The sequence below is a fragment of the Argopecten irradians genome, chromosome 9 (assembly GCF_041381155.1).
Source record: "Argopecten irradians isolate NY chromosome 9, Ai_NY, whole genome shotgun sequence".
In the NCBI taxonomy this organism is placed as follows: Eukaryota; Metazoa; Mollusca; class Bivalvia; order Pectinida; family Pectinidae; genus Argopecten; species Argopecten irradians.
In genome coordinates this window covers 12,780,946-12,801,436 of record NC_091142.1, presented here as the reverse complement: position 1 = coordinate 12,801,436, position 20,491 = coordinate 12,780,946, and the positions used below count along the sequence as shown (strand labels likewise).

The 20,491-nt window shown below is 34.5% G+C and overlaps 2 protein-coding genes across 3 annotated transcripts; both read left to right on the top strand.

Moving 5' to 3' along the window:
- Positions 1-210: 210 nt before the first annotated feature.
- On the top strand, positions 211-13,666 carry LOC138331504 (uncharacterized). 2 transcript variants are annotated; one of them, XM_069279180.1, is made up of 2 exons: positions 211-422; positions 11,508-13,666. In XM_069279180.1, exon 2 carries the CDS (start codon positions 11,561-11,563, stop codon positions 12,728-12,730), a length of 1,170 nt encoding a protein of 389 aa, XP_069135281.1. In that variant the 5' UTR covers positions 211-422; positions 11,508-11,560; the 3' UTR covers positions 12,731-13,666. The 2 variants fall into 2 exon arrangements, with proteins under 2 accessions (XP_069135281.1, XP_069135280.1); XM_069279179.1 differs by lacking the exon at positions 211-422 and adding an exon at positions 10,715-11,084.
- Positions 2,536-3,066, top strand: LOC138330536 (uncharacterized). Its single transcript, XM_069278102.1, has one exon. It carries the CDS (start codon positions 2,536-2,538, stop codon positions 3,064-3,066), a length of 531 nt encoding a protein of 176 aa, XP_069134203.1.
- Positions 13,667-20,491: the final 6,825 nt, after the last annotated feature.

The window sequence follows — 20,491 nt, the reverse complement described above, 5'->3', positions numbered from 1 at the left end:
CAATTTCTTCCCGTTTTTATTCATTTTGCCGGAAGTTTTAAACCTTTGTGTCACACGTGAACCTCACAGTTTGAAGTTTATGTTAGCGTCGTACAGACAGACGGAGACATCTGTGATTGTAACGGGAAAGAAAACTGTTACACCCATATGTTTTAATGTACATTTCATGTATATAATTCATACTGAAAATAGAAAAAGTTCCTCATCTTGACATTTACTATTTCAGTAATTAATAACTATGCAATCAACAGTTTACATATTGGAAGGGGAATAACTCCGAATTCTTAACAATTTTGTCAATTTTCTGTTATACATGCAGACATCACATTGTTCTAAGAAAGACATCTGAAATGTTATTCAAGTTTTAAGATTGGGAGTGTACCGTCGATCATGTAGCACTGGATCCTGGTGTCTTAAACGAGGTAAGATTACGAAGATTTAAATGTAATATCTATATCACAATCAGATTAAATATGTGTGGTTCTGGAAAACAAATTGCCTACATGGTATATATATATGTTAAATAAGTTAATTAAGTTATCCTTGCATATATAATTAGAAGAGTATTTAGCACAGTATACAGTGATAACAACTCCTCTGAAGATTATGAATTTATATACTGTAGTATAGCAGTAAAGCAAGACCACTTTATTCTGTTTTAACTGCGTTTTTTTGCCCGTTGTAAAGAAAAGTTTATGCGAGGGTATTTGAAACACAAACAGTGAACGTTTCTTATCAGAAATCCTGATGACAGATGACATACGCACCGTCACTTCATCAGACAAAGATCATTGACTCTTGAAGGTGACAATGTATACACCGAAGACAGGCTTGCATTAAAATATGACATAGCAGTCGTCTTGATTATTTTTAGTGTCCTCTGACATAATTAACTTTTAATAGCAACTTTTTGAATGCAAGTGTCTAAGAAGTTAAAGTGCGAACGTATTCTTATCATACAACATATGGACTTCTTTCCGTGGCTATCAAAACAAAAACAAGAGACAAAATGGCCTCGTACACATTACCTTTCTAGACAGGACAACAATGCTATGTGATATTACTTTTCATTACCTAGAGTTGTCTAGAACAAAACGGAGTGACCTAAATTTGCATTACGTTACATGCTAGATTATGTAAACGTATATCAATGTCAGCTAAAGGTCTGTAACTGAACCATAACGCTTTGCCATTGCTGACTAGCTTATTATCACTGTGGTGGATAACAGCTAATGACCTGTAAAAGAACTTCTTTTCGCGGTGACTGTATTTCGCGTTAGCTTACCTAGTCACTTTTTTCATTACGATTTATTTACTTTCGCGATTTAGGCATCTAAGATTCTGCTTTACCTGTTTTATTTGAAACATTTCTGCGGCAATTGATTTTCGTATTTTTATCTCCGGATTTAAAAAAATATATTCAGTTTCAGAATATATTACAAGACAGTTATCATAAGGATTTTAGTGCTTTCTATAATAATACAATATTGAAAAACAAAGGACAGTGAACGCGTACCTGCATATAATTTTAACGGCAGATGGATGTATATATTTATTTCAGACACTACACTTTAGCTTGATATTGCTATAAAAAAAAATCTTTGATTTAATTGTTGGATTAACTATACGATTTCAGATTATATCTGCTTGTCACATTAAGAAATTATATTACTTACACGGGGCAACCAGGTGGTATGACACTTAATTAGCCTCAGGGCAATGGACACGCCAATTAAGTATAATTAGCCTACCCGCCTGACCAGTAAATTTAGAGCAGTAAATGTCAGATGTTATCTGTTGTATTTCATTTAAGCTTATGTTTATACTCTGAAAGATCAGTGAAGGCCACGACCACCGAACGGACAACACGGCACTATTTTGGATTATCCAGGATATGCCTACCGTTCACGGCCAAAGTGCTAGTGTAATAAAAGACCGTCAAAAGAAATCATTACGGATCCTTGTTTCTTTTACGAAATCAACATTTTGTATAACAAGTGAAAAAATTTCCTTGTTATAGTTGGTGGAGAATCCGGGTAGATCCCGCGCCTAAACAGCCAAGTGAGAATTTCCCCCCCCAAAATCGCAACGAAGAACAACGCCGCGTTGGACACCAGCATGGCACGCTCTGCAAGTTTTTGGAATAAACCAAGAATGGAAGGAAACTTACGTGTATGTGTAGATTTGGGACGACGTAATTGCTATTGATGTGGAGGACAATTTCTCCAAAATCATCTCAGCTTTTGTCCTGCTATACACGTTTATTGTTTTCGATGTGGAAAGATTGGACATTTTGCAAATGTGTGTTTTCACCCGGATTATATTCAACAGCGGTGAGTGAACAACTGTGTGACGTAAACGCTGTGTCGACACCACCCCGTGATATCAGCCAGTTCTTCACGACCTTTGCAAAAACGAAAATCCCGCGCCAAGCAGAGGAGAGATTTATTGCGACTAAAGGAATTTAAAGAAAGAAAACAGGTACAGTCAATTTTACCTTTTCAAGCTCTTTCGGACGATGAATTTTTAAACGTTATGGACACTGACCAATGCCAAATTCAGCTGAATTCTATCAGGAGACAAAATACACTAATGAAAATTACAGTAAAAAGCCTTTCGGACAAGTGTGAAAAACTTCAACGGGAAAAGATTAACATGGATGAAGAAATATGTAAACTTAAACAGCAATTGGACAATTCGGATAACATAGAAAATAAACAAAATTCATGGGCAGCTCAACACAAGGAATTTGAAAAAGCTATAGAGAAGCGCGACAAGAAAATGAAAGCGAAAGACTTCGAAATAAGTATTTTAGGAATAGATTTAGACCAGGCCAGAGAAGACTACGCTGGAGCCAGAAGGGAGAATGACAGATTGGCAAGTGAAAACTACCAGCTACAAGACGAAGTCGCATCTTTAAAAAGAAAACAAAATTCGGATGTGATTAAAATTCACCAAGTTCCCTCTGTCCAAATCGTGAACAGTTTATCCCACCAAAATCATCAAAGCCATGTCAACAATCGAGACGGGGTGTTCTCTGAACGCCAACATATTTATCAACAATAGGTAGGTGTTGTTTTAGGAAACAATAGGAAGGCAATTATATACTGTTTCATATAAGCTGTCTTTAATTTCACCTGTAAAGTCACCACAGATTTACCTGTATTTCAATCAGTATCATAGGTAACATTGGTGGGTTTTGGAAAATAATTCCTTCAATGTATTCCGTACAATTACAATGTAAATTATTAAAGATAAAGATAATCTGTGCTTATTATATACATTAAAATCATAAATATTGCAAATGCTAAGACTTATTAATATTGGAGCTACATGTGGATTATTAAGAACGATGCATTTTGAGTTCCAGGTGAAATATGTTTTTACAAATCATAATCATCAATTTTATCAGAAAAACAGGTTTCTTGATCAGTGTATATTCTAATGTAACATATTCTGTATTGACATAGGAGTTCTCGTAGGGCTACATTCTTAGCCAACTTTCATTTCTTGTGACCGTGCATAGTTGCGCATGATTTCTTTTATCGCATAGACGTACACCTTGAAGTATTTGGTTAGAAAGTGGAGTGGATAAAAACAATATCATAAAAGTTTAAATTAATATTGTCGGAAATTTTGACCTGTTGAATATAGTTTAAGTTGGTAATCTATTGAAGCCGACACAAACACACATATATGATGTTTTATAAACATTGGTAATAATATATCATTGGTTTTTAATGCTCTATATGTTTTTTAGATACAAAATATTTTTAGAAGTCACTTAATAATATAAAAATACTAAATGAAATGAGATTGGAGACTGTTACTTAGGGTCTTAACCATATTCATTTTAATACACATTATAGATGTTAATGTTGCAACACTGGCAAAATTATTTCAAGTCGAAATGTTGTAGGTCTTGTAATTCTCAAAATGTTGCAAACTTTTAGTGCTCAGAATACCAAATTAACAGTTTTCTAATTTTTTCTGTTTAAAGATTACTATTATAGTACATATACCAATTTGTATCTACAATGTAGTAATAATGTTTGCCGAAAATCAACCATAGGAAAGAAATTTATATGTTATTTCTAACATGCACAAAAATATATCATTTTACTGCGCTGTTAACGGACAACAGTTTAATTATGGGTGCTCTTTTGCTATAATGATATACATTTACATTATAATGTAACATCACGCTGATCTAGAAATAACATCTTAGGATAAGAAAGCAGGAAAATTATATAGTTATGATAAATGATGCATCCTAATGCAACTTTCAAAATATATTGTATGTTCTGTTAACTTAAAAAGGTCAGTCAAGTACAAGTAATACATTTTTAAAATTTGGAAATCATTTTTGACATAAATTCACTTACTCTTTTGTAGGTAATTAACGCAGATGTTACATGTACATGTACTATATATGTATATAAGGTCACTTAACAGACATATATGGAAGACCTTGTTGAAATATATCACGTTTCAACAGGCAAAAGGCTTGTATTATTTCAAACTTTTAACCAAATTAGTGATACACTAAGTTGAAATAGGATAATTCTTTATTGGATTTTTTTTCTTTGATATTACTGAATGGGAAAGTTACTTCCATGTGAAATAAGTTTCAAAGAATTTTGCTTGATTTTAGTATCAATCTATTGAAAATCTAACAAGATTTATACCAGAGATTTTAGATATATCAAGGAAATCTTTAAAATTCTTGAAATAAAATCATTGTGAATTTAATTTAATTTCATTCATAGATTCTACTTTTTATATTTTCATAGCTATTAACAGAAACATATATTATGTATATATGTATCTGATATTAAATATGAACACTTGTTGAAATAAAAATTAATCAATACACATTTAGATATCAACACTGGTAACTTTTACAGGTAAATTTACCTGTTGGCATTGGGTCTGCTTTTAGGAAAAAGACTATAACCACTGTCACAACAAACTGCCCTACAGGTAAATCCAAAATGTTGGCGTTCAGAGATACACCCATCGAGACAACGTAACAGTACTAGAAATCCCACGCGCCGTGGAAATCGTCAAAAGAGGACTGATACCCGCAGCTCCTGGTGGTCTGATAATCCCCGACAAATGCCACCAGGCTTTGTTCCAAACTTCAAACCGACAAATCTAAGATGAGACGAGGACGTCTCATTTTCCGATGGCGAGGGAAGTTATCATAAGGATTTTAGTGCTTTCTATAATAATACAATATTGTAAAACAAAGGACATTGAACGCGTACCTACATATAATTTTAACGGCAGATGGATGTATATATTTATTTCAGACACTAAATTTGATATTGCTATAAAAAAATTCTTTGATTTAATTGTTGGATTAACTATACGATTTCAGATTATATCTGCTTGTCACATTAAGAAATTATATTACTTACACGGGGCAACCAGGTGGTATGACACTAAGCCTCAGGGCAATGGACACGCCAATTAAGTATAATTAGCCTACCCGCCTGACCAGTAAATTTAGAGCTGTAAATGTCAGGTGTTTATCTGTTGTATTTCATTTAAGCTTATGTTTATACTCTGAAAGATCAGTGAAGGCCACGACCACCGAACGGACAACACGGCACTATTTTGGAATATCCAGGATATGCCTACCGTTCACGGCCAAAGTGCTAGTGTAATAAAAGACCGTCAAAAGAAATCATTACGGATCCTTGTTTCTTTTACGAAATCAACATTTTGTATAACAAGTGAAAAAATTTCCTTGTTATACATACAAAAGCAACACACAATTACACAAAAAGACAGTTACAAAAGAAAGAAAAAAACCAATAACAACAACAAAAATATATGATGTCTTTTGTAAGACTCTCAGATGTGAAATTGTGTAATTTTATCTCCGGAATTTAAGCACAAAAATAAAATGGTTTAAATAATTCCGAGAATTATGGGTCATCGTCAAACACACTTATCAATGCTGTATTCTTATTTTAGATATAGTCGATATTAGTCTAGAATTATCTACTAAATTTTGATTGACAAAAAGGTTTTTAGGAGAATTTTTTACATTCCACATCAAATCCTGAAAATATATCAAATATATAATAATGATATCCGTAACCTAATTTATCTATTTCATATTTAACATTTACAATTCATTCGTCGTTATTAAACAGTGTATTGTCATAGAAGGCTTTCATAATACAATTTTCAACCTGTTTAATTTTAACCCAGTATTCAATTTTTTTCAATTTGCTTACATTACGCAAGAGTAGTATATCTAATTCGCTATACAACATATCATAACAAATGGTTTTACCTACTAATTTTAAAAAGAAATTAATAAAAAAAAATTGGAGTGTACTTTCTAAGGCTTTATGAAAACCTCAGATTTCAGTAGGTTTCTTTTAATATCTACTAGATGTAGCTATATTAGACTTACAGCTGATATAATTCTGCGTCGTCTTCCTGGCATTCATGTGGTTCAAATGCCTAGTTTTCTGCCCCTCGGTGCTCAAAAGTCTCCATCGTCATCAGGTGGCCGCCAACTATCCTCAGATGTTTCAACCCACGACATCCTCCAGTTGATGGGTCAGTAGTGGTAGCCAATCCACTACTCGATGGATCTTGACTATAATTCCAAGTCGCCCCTGACGGTGCCATAACCAACAAGATGCTTTCTCAGCAGCTTCACCAGTTCTTCTCAAGGCTGATGACATTGCCTTTCCACGTACCCGTAAATGGTGCAGGAATCTGTTCGTTGATTGAGCTGGGAACCCCCTGCATCCAACCTCGACTGCAAACAGCCATGCCTTCAATCCTTTCTCTTTGCAGTCTGCTATATTAGATCCGCATACTTCAAGTTCTTCCTTTCATGAGCATCTTCACAATTTTCTTCCCAAGGTACTGTGAGCTCCGCTACAATGATAGTTCTGGACTGGTTTGATACCAGAACCATATCGGGACGTAATGTAATCTCCACTATTGGATTTCAGCTTCTAGTCATTTCCTCTATCCAGTAACGATGTTGTGGCTGTCTTCTTCTACTCCACTGTCTCGCCCTCCCTTATAATGATCTTCATATTACCAGGTGTTGACTTTGGGCGCTTCTTTCTCTTTTCTTCCTCTGCAATGATTGCCAGCTCGCCTAGGACCTTATCGTGAGGCCATTTGTAGCGGCTTTGTCACAACGATGTCTGACATCCTGACATGATGTGGGCCATTGATCCCTGGCTCCCACAGAGCTGACATGATGGGTCCTCAATAAGTCTCCACTGACGAAGATTTTCTGGGGACGGCACTGTGTCATATACAGCTCTTAACAGGAATGCTATCCTGTTCTGGTCCTTTCTCCATACTTCTTACTAAGATAGTTCCATACGTATCACAAACTGAACATAATCTCAGTAATAAAACGGTGATTTATTAAAAAAATATTCATAATTCTTAAATGAACTTTTCTTCCTTTTTCGGCTACATGTTTGTGTGTTTTGTTAAATTTACTCATTTAAATTCGTTTAAACTTCTATTTTGTTATTTTCACAGTAATAATTTTCATCTTCCTTAATTCGACTACCATTTCTTAAAATCATATACAAACGGCTGGTTTTTTCCCGTTCATGAAATGTAGGTTTTCATTTATCATTGTACGTGTGTAAAACATTTACAACAAGGACTGCACAGCTAGTGCCCTCGGGGGAGAGCGTGGCATAGCGTGTTATGTGATTAATCAAAGCACACGACAAATTGCGAGAAGGAAATATTGTCGAATATCACTCGTTAATGTATAATAATAATGCTATCTGAAACTTTCCAATTCGGGCTTATTATATATGATATATATCCGGTAAATATTCAATAGTTCCTTGCAAAGGTACTGTATATATATCACAGGCGGAATATATTATGTACATTATATAAGATATCTTAAAAGTATACATAAATAATTAATAAGATAATTAATTAGTACATATGCTGTTTTATAATAATCTAAATATGATATAGTATGAACATATATCTCATAAAAAAAACAGATATAAATTTTCTTTTTATATATAAGAAATTATCTTATCTATATATGCAAGGTAATTTGATTATTTATCGGATCAGCATTGTTTCATGAATAATTGATAATGCGGTTTATTAAAACAGAATGTGCATTGTTATCTTTGAGCGATGCAAACGGATGTTTCCAGCCTTGTGAAATAAATACTGGTTTGTCACACGTGTCCTATCGGGGGTTTCGTATCGTATCAATAACATTGCCACTATACTTACCTTTGGCAAACGATGATTTTACGTCACGTGGTTTGTAATGCCAACATGACCATATCTACCTGTGCAGATTCAAGGTAAGACGTTTTCACGTGTCAGCTGAAAGACTAATTGTATTGTTTCACGATTAGCATGCAGAGTTTAGTAATACATTTTATTGATTGCCATGCGTATTGTTTGAAGTATGATAACGTGTATTTTGTCTGCACAGATAACCGTTTGCAAGAATTGCATGAGATGCGGATTTGTTTTAAATCTAGAACACTTCGGGAGTGAACAGGTCGAACTGATAACAAACATAGTGATTCAGATATGGACACGTTCCTTGTCCTTCATTACGATTATTTTCTTATCACCTTTTATGTAATATTGGACATTGACAAGAGGACATATTTCGGACACTGTATGCCATGGAAATTGATCATGTCGTTGAAAATAAATTACACATTCTATGGTGAATTCCTGAATAACGGTCTATTGAAAATTGACCATTACAAACCTACTTTACTAATCACCATGAAATCCCCCTTGAGGTGCCTCTTCTATGATGTATTAACAGGATAAGAGACGTACATGTATATGGTGTATAAAAGATACTGTGTCATACAGGTACACAGGGATTAGTTATCTGGACCCCTTAAAACAGCTGAAATCTTATATAAACTCTAGTACATACTAACTACCTACGTATCGACTGTAGCTAATGCACTGGTCCCTGTGTGTTGTCACCTAGCACATGTGTGCCTCATTTTTTGAGAATTTTGATAAGGCTGATGCTAGACACGTGTACTTCAACATATTTACACAACAAAGAATGATCGTTTTAATTTCGAACGATTTCTGCAATATAAATATTGCATCGTAACTTACACATGACAATGATTTATTTCAAAAACATTTTTTGACTGATTTTGAATGAAATGACAGACTTCTATTATATGCATGGTCAATATGGACATTTAAAACTGACTCGAAGTTCATTTCCAATTGAAGGACATTTTCTGTATCAGACCACCGGGCTTCAATGTACACTCATTTATTTATATTATCCATTTGTTCGCAACATAACGGAAATCGATTTTCTGTTATATGTTTGTATATACTTCAAATGTTGATAAATGAATTTATCGTGGTTCATACTCCGATAGAATTAAACCACAACAATATGACATTAATATGTAAGTCATATCCATTTCTGTTCATTACAGGATGTGGGTATGATAACCAGTTCTATACTACACAATCCTTTTCACGACCTGTTTAATAGAATGGGTCGATTTCGGAGTTTTCGCCACATGTTAAATCATCTAGTTTCCCCAGCTGTTATTTTTCGCTTACTCCGCGCATACATTGTAGAAACAAATTCTAAATCTGCATTGTGCCTTTATGTCTATCAGTGGTAGCTCTTTACTTTTAGAAAATATTTAATCAGGCTTGTTTTCTAAGCTGATACAGTTTGGAATTGATTTTTGTTTTGCTTCATAAATAGGTCTACTAAAAGGTCACTATTTATGTGTACACTGTATTAAATACAAACAACTTATTCATATATAAGGAGACAATGGGAATTACTCGGTTAACTTTTATTTGCATTTAGCGAAGGTTTCAAGTCTAGTATACGGTAAAGTACGAGATAGTTCAAAGCCTTCTCTTAAAATAGTTCATTTGGACCTGCTTTGCCATATTCTGGACTTTGCTTTGTCCAAAAATAACTAATTTATGTGTTTGTACCAGTAACATGATTGGGTATATGCTCAGAAACTTGTGTTTTGAACATATTACAATTTAAATAGCAATTTGTTTTCTAACTGAAAGACATGCATGTCATTGCTTAGTCTTATATCTTATATTTCCACTTTATTGAACACTTTTTTGTAATTTTGTTTTTTTACCAAATACATAACATGTCACTTACCAAGACTATAATTTACACCAATATTCCACTCTGTCTTTTCTTCTTTTCCCTTTCATTCATTTTGAAGCCCATCAACTTCTTACATTATACAGACCTTTATTTTAACATGCGTCCATCAGAGGAAGAAAATTTCTAACTTACAGTACAAAATGTCTCTTCTTTCACAAATTTTCGGGCTCTTGACCATCCTTAAGTACATGGAAACAAAGCTACAGCATCAGATCAAGATGGATTTTACATAGCTGGCTTTTGTTTCCATGTACCGTGAGGATACCCAAGAGGCCGCGTAAACATTTAACTTATTTAAGGATTGGCTTGAATACATGTGTTTATAATTAATTTTCATTTACTTTCATCCTACTAAATCCGACTGTCTGATTGACAAATTCTTTTTCTTCATACTTCTGTGACGAAAAATCCGAGAATGGTGCGGGAAAAAAAGTTATATACGAACAAGATAAGATGTATTAAAATATTTGTAAGGAAAACTCGCCAGAAGTATCTGGTCACGTGATTAAGTAAGATCAAGGGTCTGTGGTCACGTGATTAAGTAAGATAAAGGAAGGTTATTTTGTTAATACCCCTTATGGGATACGTTCTCTGGGAAGAGTTATTTACATAGAAATAAGCAGCACGCGAACTGAGAACTATTCCGCAAACGTCCTTAGTCAATTGGTGACTGTGATTTATATATGTAACAAACTGTGATTTAGGTACCCATAGCAACCTGTATACTTTTCCATATGTGTGAATTCCTTGGACACGTCACATAGAAACAGTGTGGCATGTCTGTCTTTATCGTGGACTGTTGTAGATTATTGTTTGTGGTTGTCGCCAAATACCCATTGAACCATGATGTCACTTATATAGAAGTAAACATAGTTAATATGTAATCGGTATATCGGTAAGTACGGTAATGTATTCTATGTTGTCAGTTGTTGAATACAATGGAAGATACAGCATGAATTTCAACAAAATTGACTGCTGGCATTATAGACGAATTGTAGAACTATAAAATATATGTATGATGTAATTATAAGTAAATTATAAGCTCTTTGCCATAGAAATACATGTACCTACCCACAAAGTAGTCGAGAAGTTCAAAACTATACAAGAACTACTGATGAATACTTTATGTTTCTATAATGTATACATCTTATATTTCTATTTTATATATTGTATTCTACTATTTTATTTCATGTTTCTATTTCATGTTTGTATACTATATCTTTCACGTATTAGTCTTGAACAAAAATGTCATTTTATGTTATTTTATATTATTTCATATTATGTTAAAATGATATTTCATTTGTTCAATGCATTGCAGATACATGCAGCTGGTTGGATGTTAGAAAGACAAAGGACCATCAGAACTTCACCATGCGGCAGCGGCACAGTACAGTCCTGTTTATCTCTGTATCCTTCAATATAGGTTTATTGTGTTATATATACTTCGGAACTCGCACAACCATTAATAAAGACGATGGATTACGAATGGTGGCATCTTCACTAGGAATTAAAAACACACAGCCGGAACTTTCACCCCAGAAGTTTTTAAATGGTCTTCGCTCTGTAACTTCCTCACCAACACAAGCAACACATGAAGCGATTATATATCAAAAAACACCGTTGTCGACATTACCTTTAGACAAATTTCACTTGGAAATGAATTCGGCGTCAGCGAAGTCACATCATCAGAAACAATTTGTTTACAACTGGAACGGTCAAGCATGGAAGAAGAATAATACTGTGTGTTCAAATCTCCCAACGTTCCGGCAAGGAACGTTACGAACACTCTCCGGGGAAACCACTATTTTTGTACATGAGCCCGGTGTGGATAAATATATTTCTCACAATATTTTGGTGTCGGGATCTTGGGAACGAGAGGTAGCGGTTGCCGTAGTGTCTTTTCTCAAAAAGGACAAAGATTTACAATTTGTTGATATTGGAGCAAATATAGGAGTGATTGCATTAGAAGCTGCCAAACTAGGACGGCGTGTGATAGCTGTGGAACCCTTAGTAGATAACATTCAAAGGCTGTGTTCTTCTTTCCGTGTCGGTCATTTCTCCAAAGATTATGCAATCGTGTTCAACGCCATATCCGACAAACATGAGCAGGTCGCTCTTGGACGCGATCTAGACAATGTCGGTGGCACGTTTGTTTTAAACAATAACCCAAACAAAAGAAATGGATCAGACGTGAACTTGGTTGGTCAGTACAGCGAACTAGTCCATACGATACTATTAAACGACTTATTATCTTTGCTGTCTTCTGACCCGCTGACCAAAGTGGTTATAAAACTAGACGTGGAAGGATACGAGGATCACGTGCTTAATGGCGCCGACGAGTTCTTCCGTCAGGTTGATGTGCAGACGGTTGTCATGGAATGGACGTACAGTAAAAATCCGGGTACTGCCGAGAGTATTCAATCGTTTATGAGCAAACATAGTATGTACCCTTATGACTTTAACCACTTGCCTTTAGAGCTGACGCCACGGGCAAAATGGCCGCCAAATGTAGCATGGATTAAGCAATCTCGTAATCCTTAACGATAAATTATATTTAGGTTATAAAGACAATAAAAAAGGAATAGTCTACTATTATTTTCAAAACTTTAATATTTAAAATTGCATTTCATACCATTTAGTATCATTTTTGTATAAGAAAAATTGTGTATGTATTTCCAGTTAAGTTATGTGTCACATGATGTCGATGGCTCCGAGAGCAATGTTTTGACCAAGGTCATTCCGAGCTAGATGCATAAAATAGTTGGTATGAAAAAGAATGTGTTGTTGGTTCTAGCAATCTCATAAGAATACTGATCTTCAACATACACTGGAGGAAAGCTTGATTTTAGCCGTTAAAAGTTTATGTTCAGAGGATCTTTGCATTGCAAGTCAATGTTTTACTACCAAACGATTCTGGTTCATGATTCTGCCATCGCATTTATTGTCTACGCGACAAGAAAGTGAGAGAACGTCAATAACATGGCGACTGAAGAACAGTGTGAGAGAGGCGGTTTCTGATCTCCGTTTCATCATTTTTTAAAGAAAATTCCATAACTTATTATTTTCATAGAAAATCTATACGTAAAACATCCTAAGTTAATTTAAAGAACTTTATTTAACCTATGTCATGCTTTCCTATGGAGAATTTTGAAATTTTAAAAATTCCTTTAGTTACGATTTACAACTGTCCAATGAAAGACCATGCTAAGTGACACAGACAAATTCCTCCAATTTCTTGCACAGTGATTCACTCAGTCAGATATTTGTCTTAAAGCTGCAAATGCAACTTTAAAAGTATGTATTGGAGATTTAAAGCAATATAATAAAAAGGATTTTTTCAACATTCTTTTTTGAGACAACCCCTTTCGTTTCTAAGGAAATGCGGTTGTCATGCATTTTGTTTTAACTCTGCTTGGATACGAGACGCCTGGCCTGCCGATCCCTATATAAAGCGGGTGAACCACGAACACGTGCAATCTGTCGAACGTTCGCTTGTTCAAGTTAACACCTGACCGGCTCTATACATGTATATACAAGGTTCATGTAATGGCTTTAACCAGTGATATTTTGCAAGCTAAAACGCATTACCTGCAATTGAACAGAACTAATTTCATTAATTGTTGGTATATACCCTGGCTAACTGTCACACTGTATAAGTACTGCTTGTAAATTTCAGTAAAATAAGACGTATATTTCTGGAGAAGACATAGAACGTGTGAATTGCATTGATGGAACCAAATAAACATGCTATCGTGTTCAGTAGTGACTATGCCAGGTACTCCAACAGTTTGTTTGGCAAAATCGGACCAGCGAATAGCGCAGGGCCTATTGTTGTAAATGCAAATGGCTGCTTTAAATGGCGGATCACAAATATAGCATATAAAATGACATTTTAATTGATACAAGTGCTCTTATATACACTATAAGGTACTCTGAACATGACAAGAAGAATATTTACGAAAAAAAAATAGTTAAAATGTGGACTTTGAGGCTCTTTCCGGAAATTTGCATTTTTTCGCCCCAAACAGATTGTTTGAAACTATTTTTTTCGTGAAGAGTCTTCTTGTTATGTTCCGAGTACCTTTTGGTGTCTATAAAAAACATTTGTATCAATTGAGATGGCTTCTTATATGCGATATTTTCGATCCGCCATTTATAGCAGCCATTTGCATTTACTACACTAGGCTCCTGCGCTATTTGCTGGTCCGATTTTGCCAAACAAACTGTTGGAGTACCTGGCATATTCACAACTGAACACGATGGCATGATTATTTGGTTCCATCAATGCAATTCACACGAGTTCTATGTCTTCTCCAGAACTATACATTTTTCTCATATTTTACTGTATTTTACACGCAGCTCCACAAATTACATATCAACAGTAAGACTGACAGTTAGCCAGGGTTTATACCAACAATTAATGAAATTAGTTCTGTTCAATTGCAGCACAGTAATGCGTTTTAGGCTTGCAAAATATCACTGTTTAAAGCCATTACATGAACCTTAAGACGTAACCTGAGGCCGTGCCATTAGAATAAAATGGTTATTACGTTAAAGGTTTTCTAAAATAAAGTTTCAAAGGACAATATATAAATCTGTACAGTTGAATAAAAAGTAATAAATGAATATATACCATTTTTACACGTGTGATATAAATTTTGATAATTACGTAAACAGGTGGTCACGTGCACATGGTTGTCGAGTACATCGGGTACGATAGTATAGGTGGATATATGTGGACGGATTATTATTTGGATTTCTATTCACTTGTGTGGAAATTTTATTTCGTGAAACATCTAAATGACAGCTTAGAGAAGTTAACATGTTTTCTTGCTAAAACAAGCACTACATAGCTTTAACAGGTAGGGCCTCAGTTTACGTATTAGTAGGTGATACACAGTGGACAACTGCCAGGTGTATATGTACATGTATAGACTGAACGCACGTGTGTCGATTCACGCGATTAATATAGAGGTCGGTGAGCGCGTCGGAATACCGGTAGAAAAAAATGGCTGACGTTAACAGGGGGATGTCTCAAAAACGATTCTTGAAATACAAGTGTACTTGTTTTTTTAATCTTAATTGAATATTTTTAACTTGCTTAATCAACCTAAGTGTGACCTACACTACACATTGGTAGCATTTAAACTATCGAAACATTTCATAAACAATGAGCCCCATAGCACACATCAACAAAGAAGCCACAAACACCTGTATTATTTTGTTGTTATGTTTATTATGGGCACTGTAAATGTGTGCTGTGGGGCTCATTTCTCGTAACATTTTTACAAGCAAGTTATGTACACGTAACTTCTAAAAAGAAATTATTCATGTGTCATTGTTCTAATAAATATTTGACCATAACTATAATTTGTGTAGAATTTTGACAGTTTGGATACATCGTTGTCGTCCGTATTACAGTGTGTTACCCCATTAAACATTAAACATACATATGATCATAAATGTATGTACATAACATATACATAAACAGGTATGATCGTACACTTCTATCATACTATGTATTTACAGGGGGCATCTGCAAAACATTTGAAAGATATTTTATACAAGGGACAACTTCAACGCAATTGATTTTATATTCGTTGTATAATATATGCGTATATCAAAATAAAGAAAGTTTAAAGTAAAAACATTTGAAAGATATTTTATACAGAGGGCATCTGCAAATCATTTGAAAGATATATTTTTAACTTGCATTTTCAGCGTTTTTTTTTAGGTTTTATTATTGTACGTATACATGATTATCATTAATGGAAACTCGCCAATGTTAGACAACAGATGTTTCCATAAACAACAGGTAGACATAGTTACTGTAAACGTGCTCATTTAAGCGGTAGTTTTTTTATCACTTTTCGCACTTCTCTTTGAAGTGCTAATTCATTTAAAGCGTTTAAGAGTATTTCCGGTAGTAAAACATCAAATAGTGCTAATTTATAACTGCGTTTATAAATCATAATTTACATTTTTTCGCATTTGCGCTAATATTTCACTGTGCTAAGATAAGAATGTTTACAGATACTGTTATTGGACGCTTCACAAAATAAACAAAACACATCGATATAGCTTGATAATTTGTTTACTTCTTTTGTCTTTTTGGAACCAACTCGACATCTACTAATTAATGTCACAACAGCACAAACGTCTGCATTTTACCTGATGCTCAAGAACCAAAAAAAGTTTTTTTTTTTTAAATGAAATCATTACATGATTTAAAGTAAAACTCATACTGCTAATGCCTATTAGCAATTTTCTGTTGATAGCAACAAAACAAATTACCTGTGTATCCATTTCAAATTAAATTGAACGTGTTATTAATATCTTAAAGGCCCATTACCTTTCCGGAGCAAAATATAAAGGTTTCTTAAAAAACATTAATAACATCAGAAAATGCATACCGATGACCTAAAATAAGGCTACGACACCAAACATATACAAGATTTCCTGCGTAATATATGAAATCAGTGGAGAGTCAATTCCCTTTTTTGCCGTCTGGCGCAGTGATAGTCAACTACCGCGCGGTATTTAGGACGACGGCGGGAAACATAATACGACCCGCGTTATGAAAATAACCATTGTATTTATTTTAATCAAATCGTTCAGAAGGTGATGATAAATGTAGTATTAACGGTAAGTTAATAATTTTTAAGACACTACACATTTATCGATCTTGTTTTACATTCCCATTTTAAAAATTAAAAGCCGTTTCGGAAAGGTAGTGGGCCTTTAAACGATATTAATTAATTGTAAATCTAGGTCACCTTAAATGTATTGTAAAAACCATTCATGTATATCATAGCTGTTGGCTTTGAATGAAGTAAATAAACTTTCTTTGCTGGCTTCTATGTTTAGTGATTACCATTATCATACAAGTATGCGAAGATTAATTTAGCAGATTAAAAAAATCAAAGGATATTGTTAATCTCGACATAAGTAATGCCTACATCAATAAGCGCAGATGGACATTCGCAACTTTACTTGGATAGCAAAATTCACCAAAGTAATCGCACGCAAAAAAGAAGATTTTGCCCGCAGACTTTCGTGCAGGAGTTGTGTTAGTTTGCCCAGCTCTGATGATTCTTTAACTTTTTTATGTTATGTTTTTATGTTTTATATTATAATAATTTAGTTGAAATCGCTTTTAGTGTTGGCTATTGATTTGCCCTCGAATGGTAGTTCTTGGTTCTTTCTCCTGAAAGACATCTTTCTATTGAAATAGTTTCATCATATTGTGATTTAAAGATGCTCCACCGCTGACAAATGGTATTTTTTCACTATCAAAAGCAGGAGCAGACGATTCAGTAATTTTTTTTTTCAGATACAAAAGTTACTTAATTTACATCATTACCACCATTGGAAAGTTTGAGCTTCTAAGTTTACTTCAAGTTTAAATTACAAAAAATAATTAATTGCATCCCGAAAAAATTCCGTGGCACTATCTATCCTATATGGAATGAAGTACTGATTGCGCATGCAACCAAAGGCAAAATGAATTATTTTATAAAAAAAATTGTGTTAATTTGACATATATATACACGATTAAAAACCAATTATTGTTCAAGTAATTAAGTAATTTATGCTCTTTCGGAGGTGGAGCATCTTTTAGTGTCTCCAACAATTTTATTGATTGTGTTTTGTTCACTGTATTTTCCTATAAGAACTGGTTTTTTGTCTGTATTTCTTTAACCTCCTCCTCCTCTCAAACTCTGTTTTGCGATAGGATTCAGTAAACTTTAATGGAAAAACTTTCGTCGACGTTTTGAGGGCATTGGTTTTTGGAGCACAGGTGTTTCCGTTTTTCGGTGATGAGATAACATCGATTCAATCACACTGTTAATTACCCTGTGAGGCATTAAATTATTACATTGTTTGTTACCTGACTGTGACTTTCGTTTTAACAGTTGTTCAGATTTGGTTAGCGGTTTTTGTGGCACTTGTTTTATGACCTACGCTGTTGACTATTGACCATTTCGAATACATGCAAGAATCCGTACCGTTAGGTTCCGCAGGTGGAGATTCACATAAATCTATTGTTTCATAAGAATTTGATTCAACTGGAGTTGTCCTATCCCCTTTGTTAATTTTCCGATTCGATTCAATACGAGATTTCAATGACTGTGCTGTAGTTTGTTTGGAGAGCGGTCTTACGGTTTCTACTATTACGTGTTGTGGTATTGGGGTCATAGAACATTGTATTCCCTTTTCTCTTGTTTCGTAGTTCTCATCCGTTGAGTACATGTAAATTAGCCGGCCGAGTCATAACACATTGCACTTGGGCGTCTTTTGTCGTCAACTTTGGCTTCTTGCAATTAACAGTAGTATGTGTCGGGGGGAAACGTCATTGTATATTGTGTTTGGGCGTCTTTTGTTGATGACTTATGATCCTGATTTGAGTAATACGCCATTGTACACTGTGTTTGAGCAATTTTTGTAGTAGACTTTAATCCCTCTTTAACGGAATGTCTGTGAGGCACCCATAATGGCACATTGTGTTTGCGCATCTTTTGTTATTGCTGTTGTTTTTCTCTTTCGTTTTACACCTGGGAAAGATGGTATTATTAAACACTGCATTTGAGAATCTTTTCGTGCTTGATGGTTTTTCTCCTGTTTCACATTAGATTGTATAAGTGCTGTCGTCATAATAGCGCACTGCGTATGTACGTGTTTTTGTGGTCGATTGTTCTTTTTTCTGTTTTACTAAAGTCGACTGATCTGGTATCAATAAAACATTGTGTTTGTGCATTAATTGTTCTTCCATGGAAGAGATGGGATGGCTTTGAATGTTCTAGTGTTGGTAGAAGGAAAACCATCTTCATTCTGTTTGACTGTGGATTTGTGGGACATGTTTCCATGGTAACACTCGGGACACTGTTTATTGACGTAAACTTGCAAAGTTTGATAAATGAAATTTTCGTTCTGTGATGGGTATAGAAGTCATTTTTTCAACATTTTTACTGGCATGCTTCTTGTCATAGAAATCTGATGATTTGAAACTTGATGCCTGGAGATCATATGAAATGATTTTGAGGAATAGCGAGGAAATTCAAATTCTGAGGCAAGTTTTTGTAGTTAAATGTCTGTGCACTACTTTCACAAACTTCATCGTGTACATATCCCTCGTTACAAGATTCCGGTGGTAAACGTTATAGCTATGGGACTGTATTTGGGACACAGAAAAATTAAAGAGGTTACCTCACTGATGACCATACCACAATCTTTCTGGCCTATTCACTGCTTGAAATCCTGTAATATCAAGATCGTCCACATCACTTTTCGGAGTTCTTCTTTGATGGTATATTTCAGTTGTACTGAATGTTTTGTATTGCTTATCTACTTGTCTCCTTTTAGAACGTTCCTACTTGGCAGACACTACATACAATATCTTCAGATATTCAGATTTCGGTTTCTTCTTTTTATGGCTATATATCGGTTTGAACTAGATATTGGCTTATAGTTATCCTGTTTTTACTCTACTGCTGTTCTTGGTAGTGACTGAGATCACCTATATTCAAAACTTCACATGCTAGTCCCTATAAAAGAATTACCTTCACTCAGTCCTTTGTTTCTTCTCCACTTTTAACTCGACTGGGTATAACATACTGAAGATTTGTTAAATATCTGACGGCCCCTCGATTTTCGTAGAAATTGATCACATGTGGTCCCAGGTTTTGTGGATTCGGTTTACGGCGCTTGGCCACTGCATATCTGCCAGTGATTGGCTGCAATTATCCTTATGAGTGACCCATATGACATCCTTGACACTGATTACGCTTACCGGACACAGTCTTGGTGCAGGGTCCCTGTCCTGGTAGAATCATCAAACAGTCCGTTCAGGTACGTCCACCTACAAACAAAAGGGTGAAAATGATTTAACAAAATTTGAATACCATATAACTAAGATTAGCTAAAAATTTGATCCACAAAATATTGAGAAACGGTTGAATGATATATTACCTTAAATCCATATCGCGAAAATTTAAAATCACTAACATATGATTTTCTCATTTTTAGATCAAATCGCGCAAAATATCTTGTGTAATCACCCTTATTTTTTTTTAGCAAAAAGTGTCTTTCAATATGTGTCTTTTCTAAAGAAATAACAAAAACACAGCACTAATAAAATATATATACGTTATATATATATAAAATGTCTTACTCAAGAACATACCTGTACAGCATAGTCTATACTGCATTGCTATTTTTTTGCGGGTGTAAAATTTTGCATTTTACTGTTATGAACTTTAATTGTCGATAATTCTTCTTGCACAAATTAAAGAGTTCCGTAAT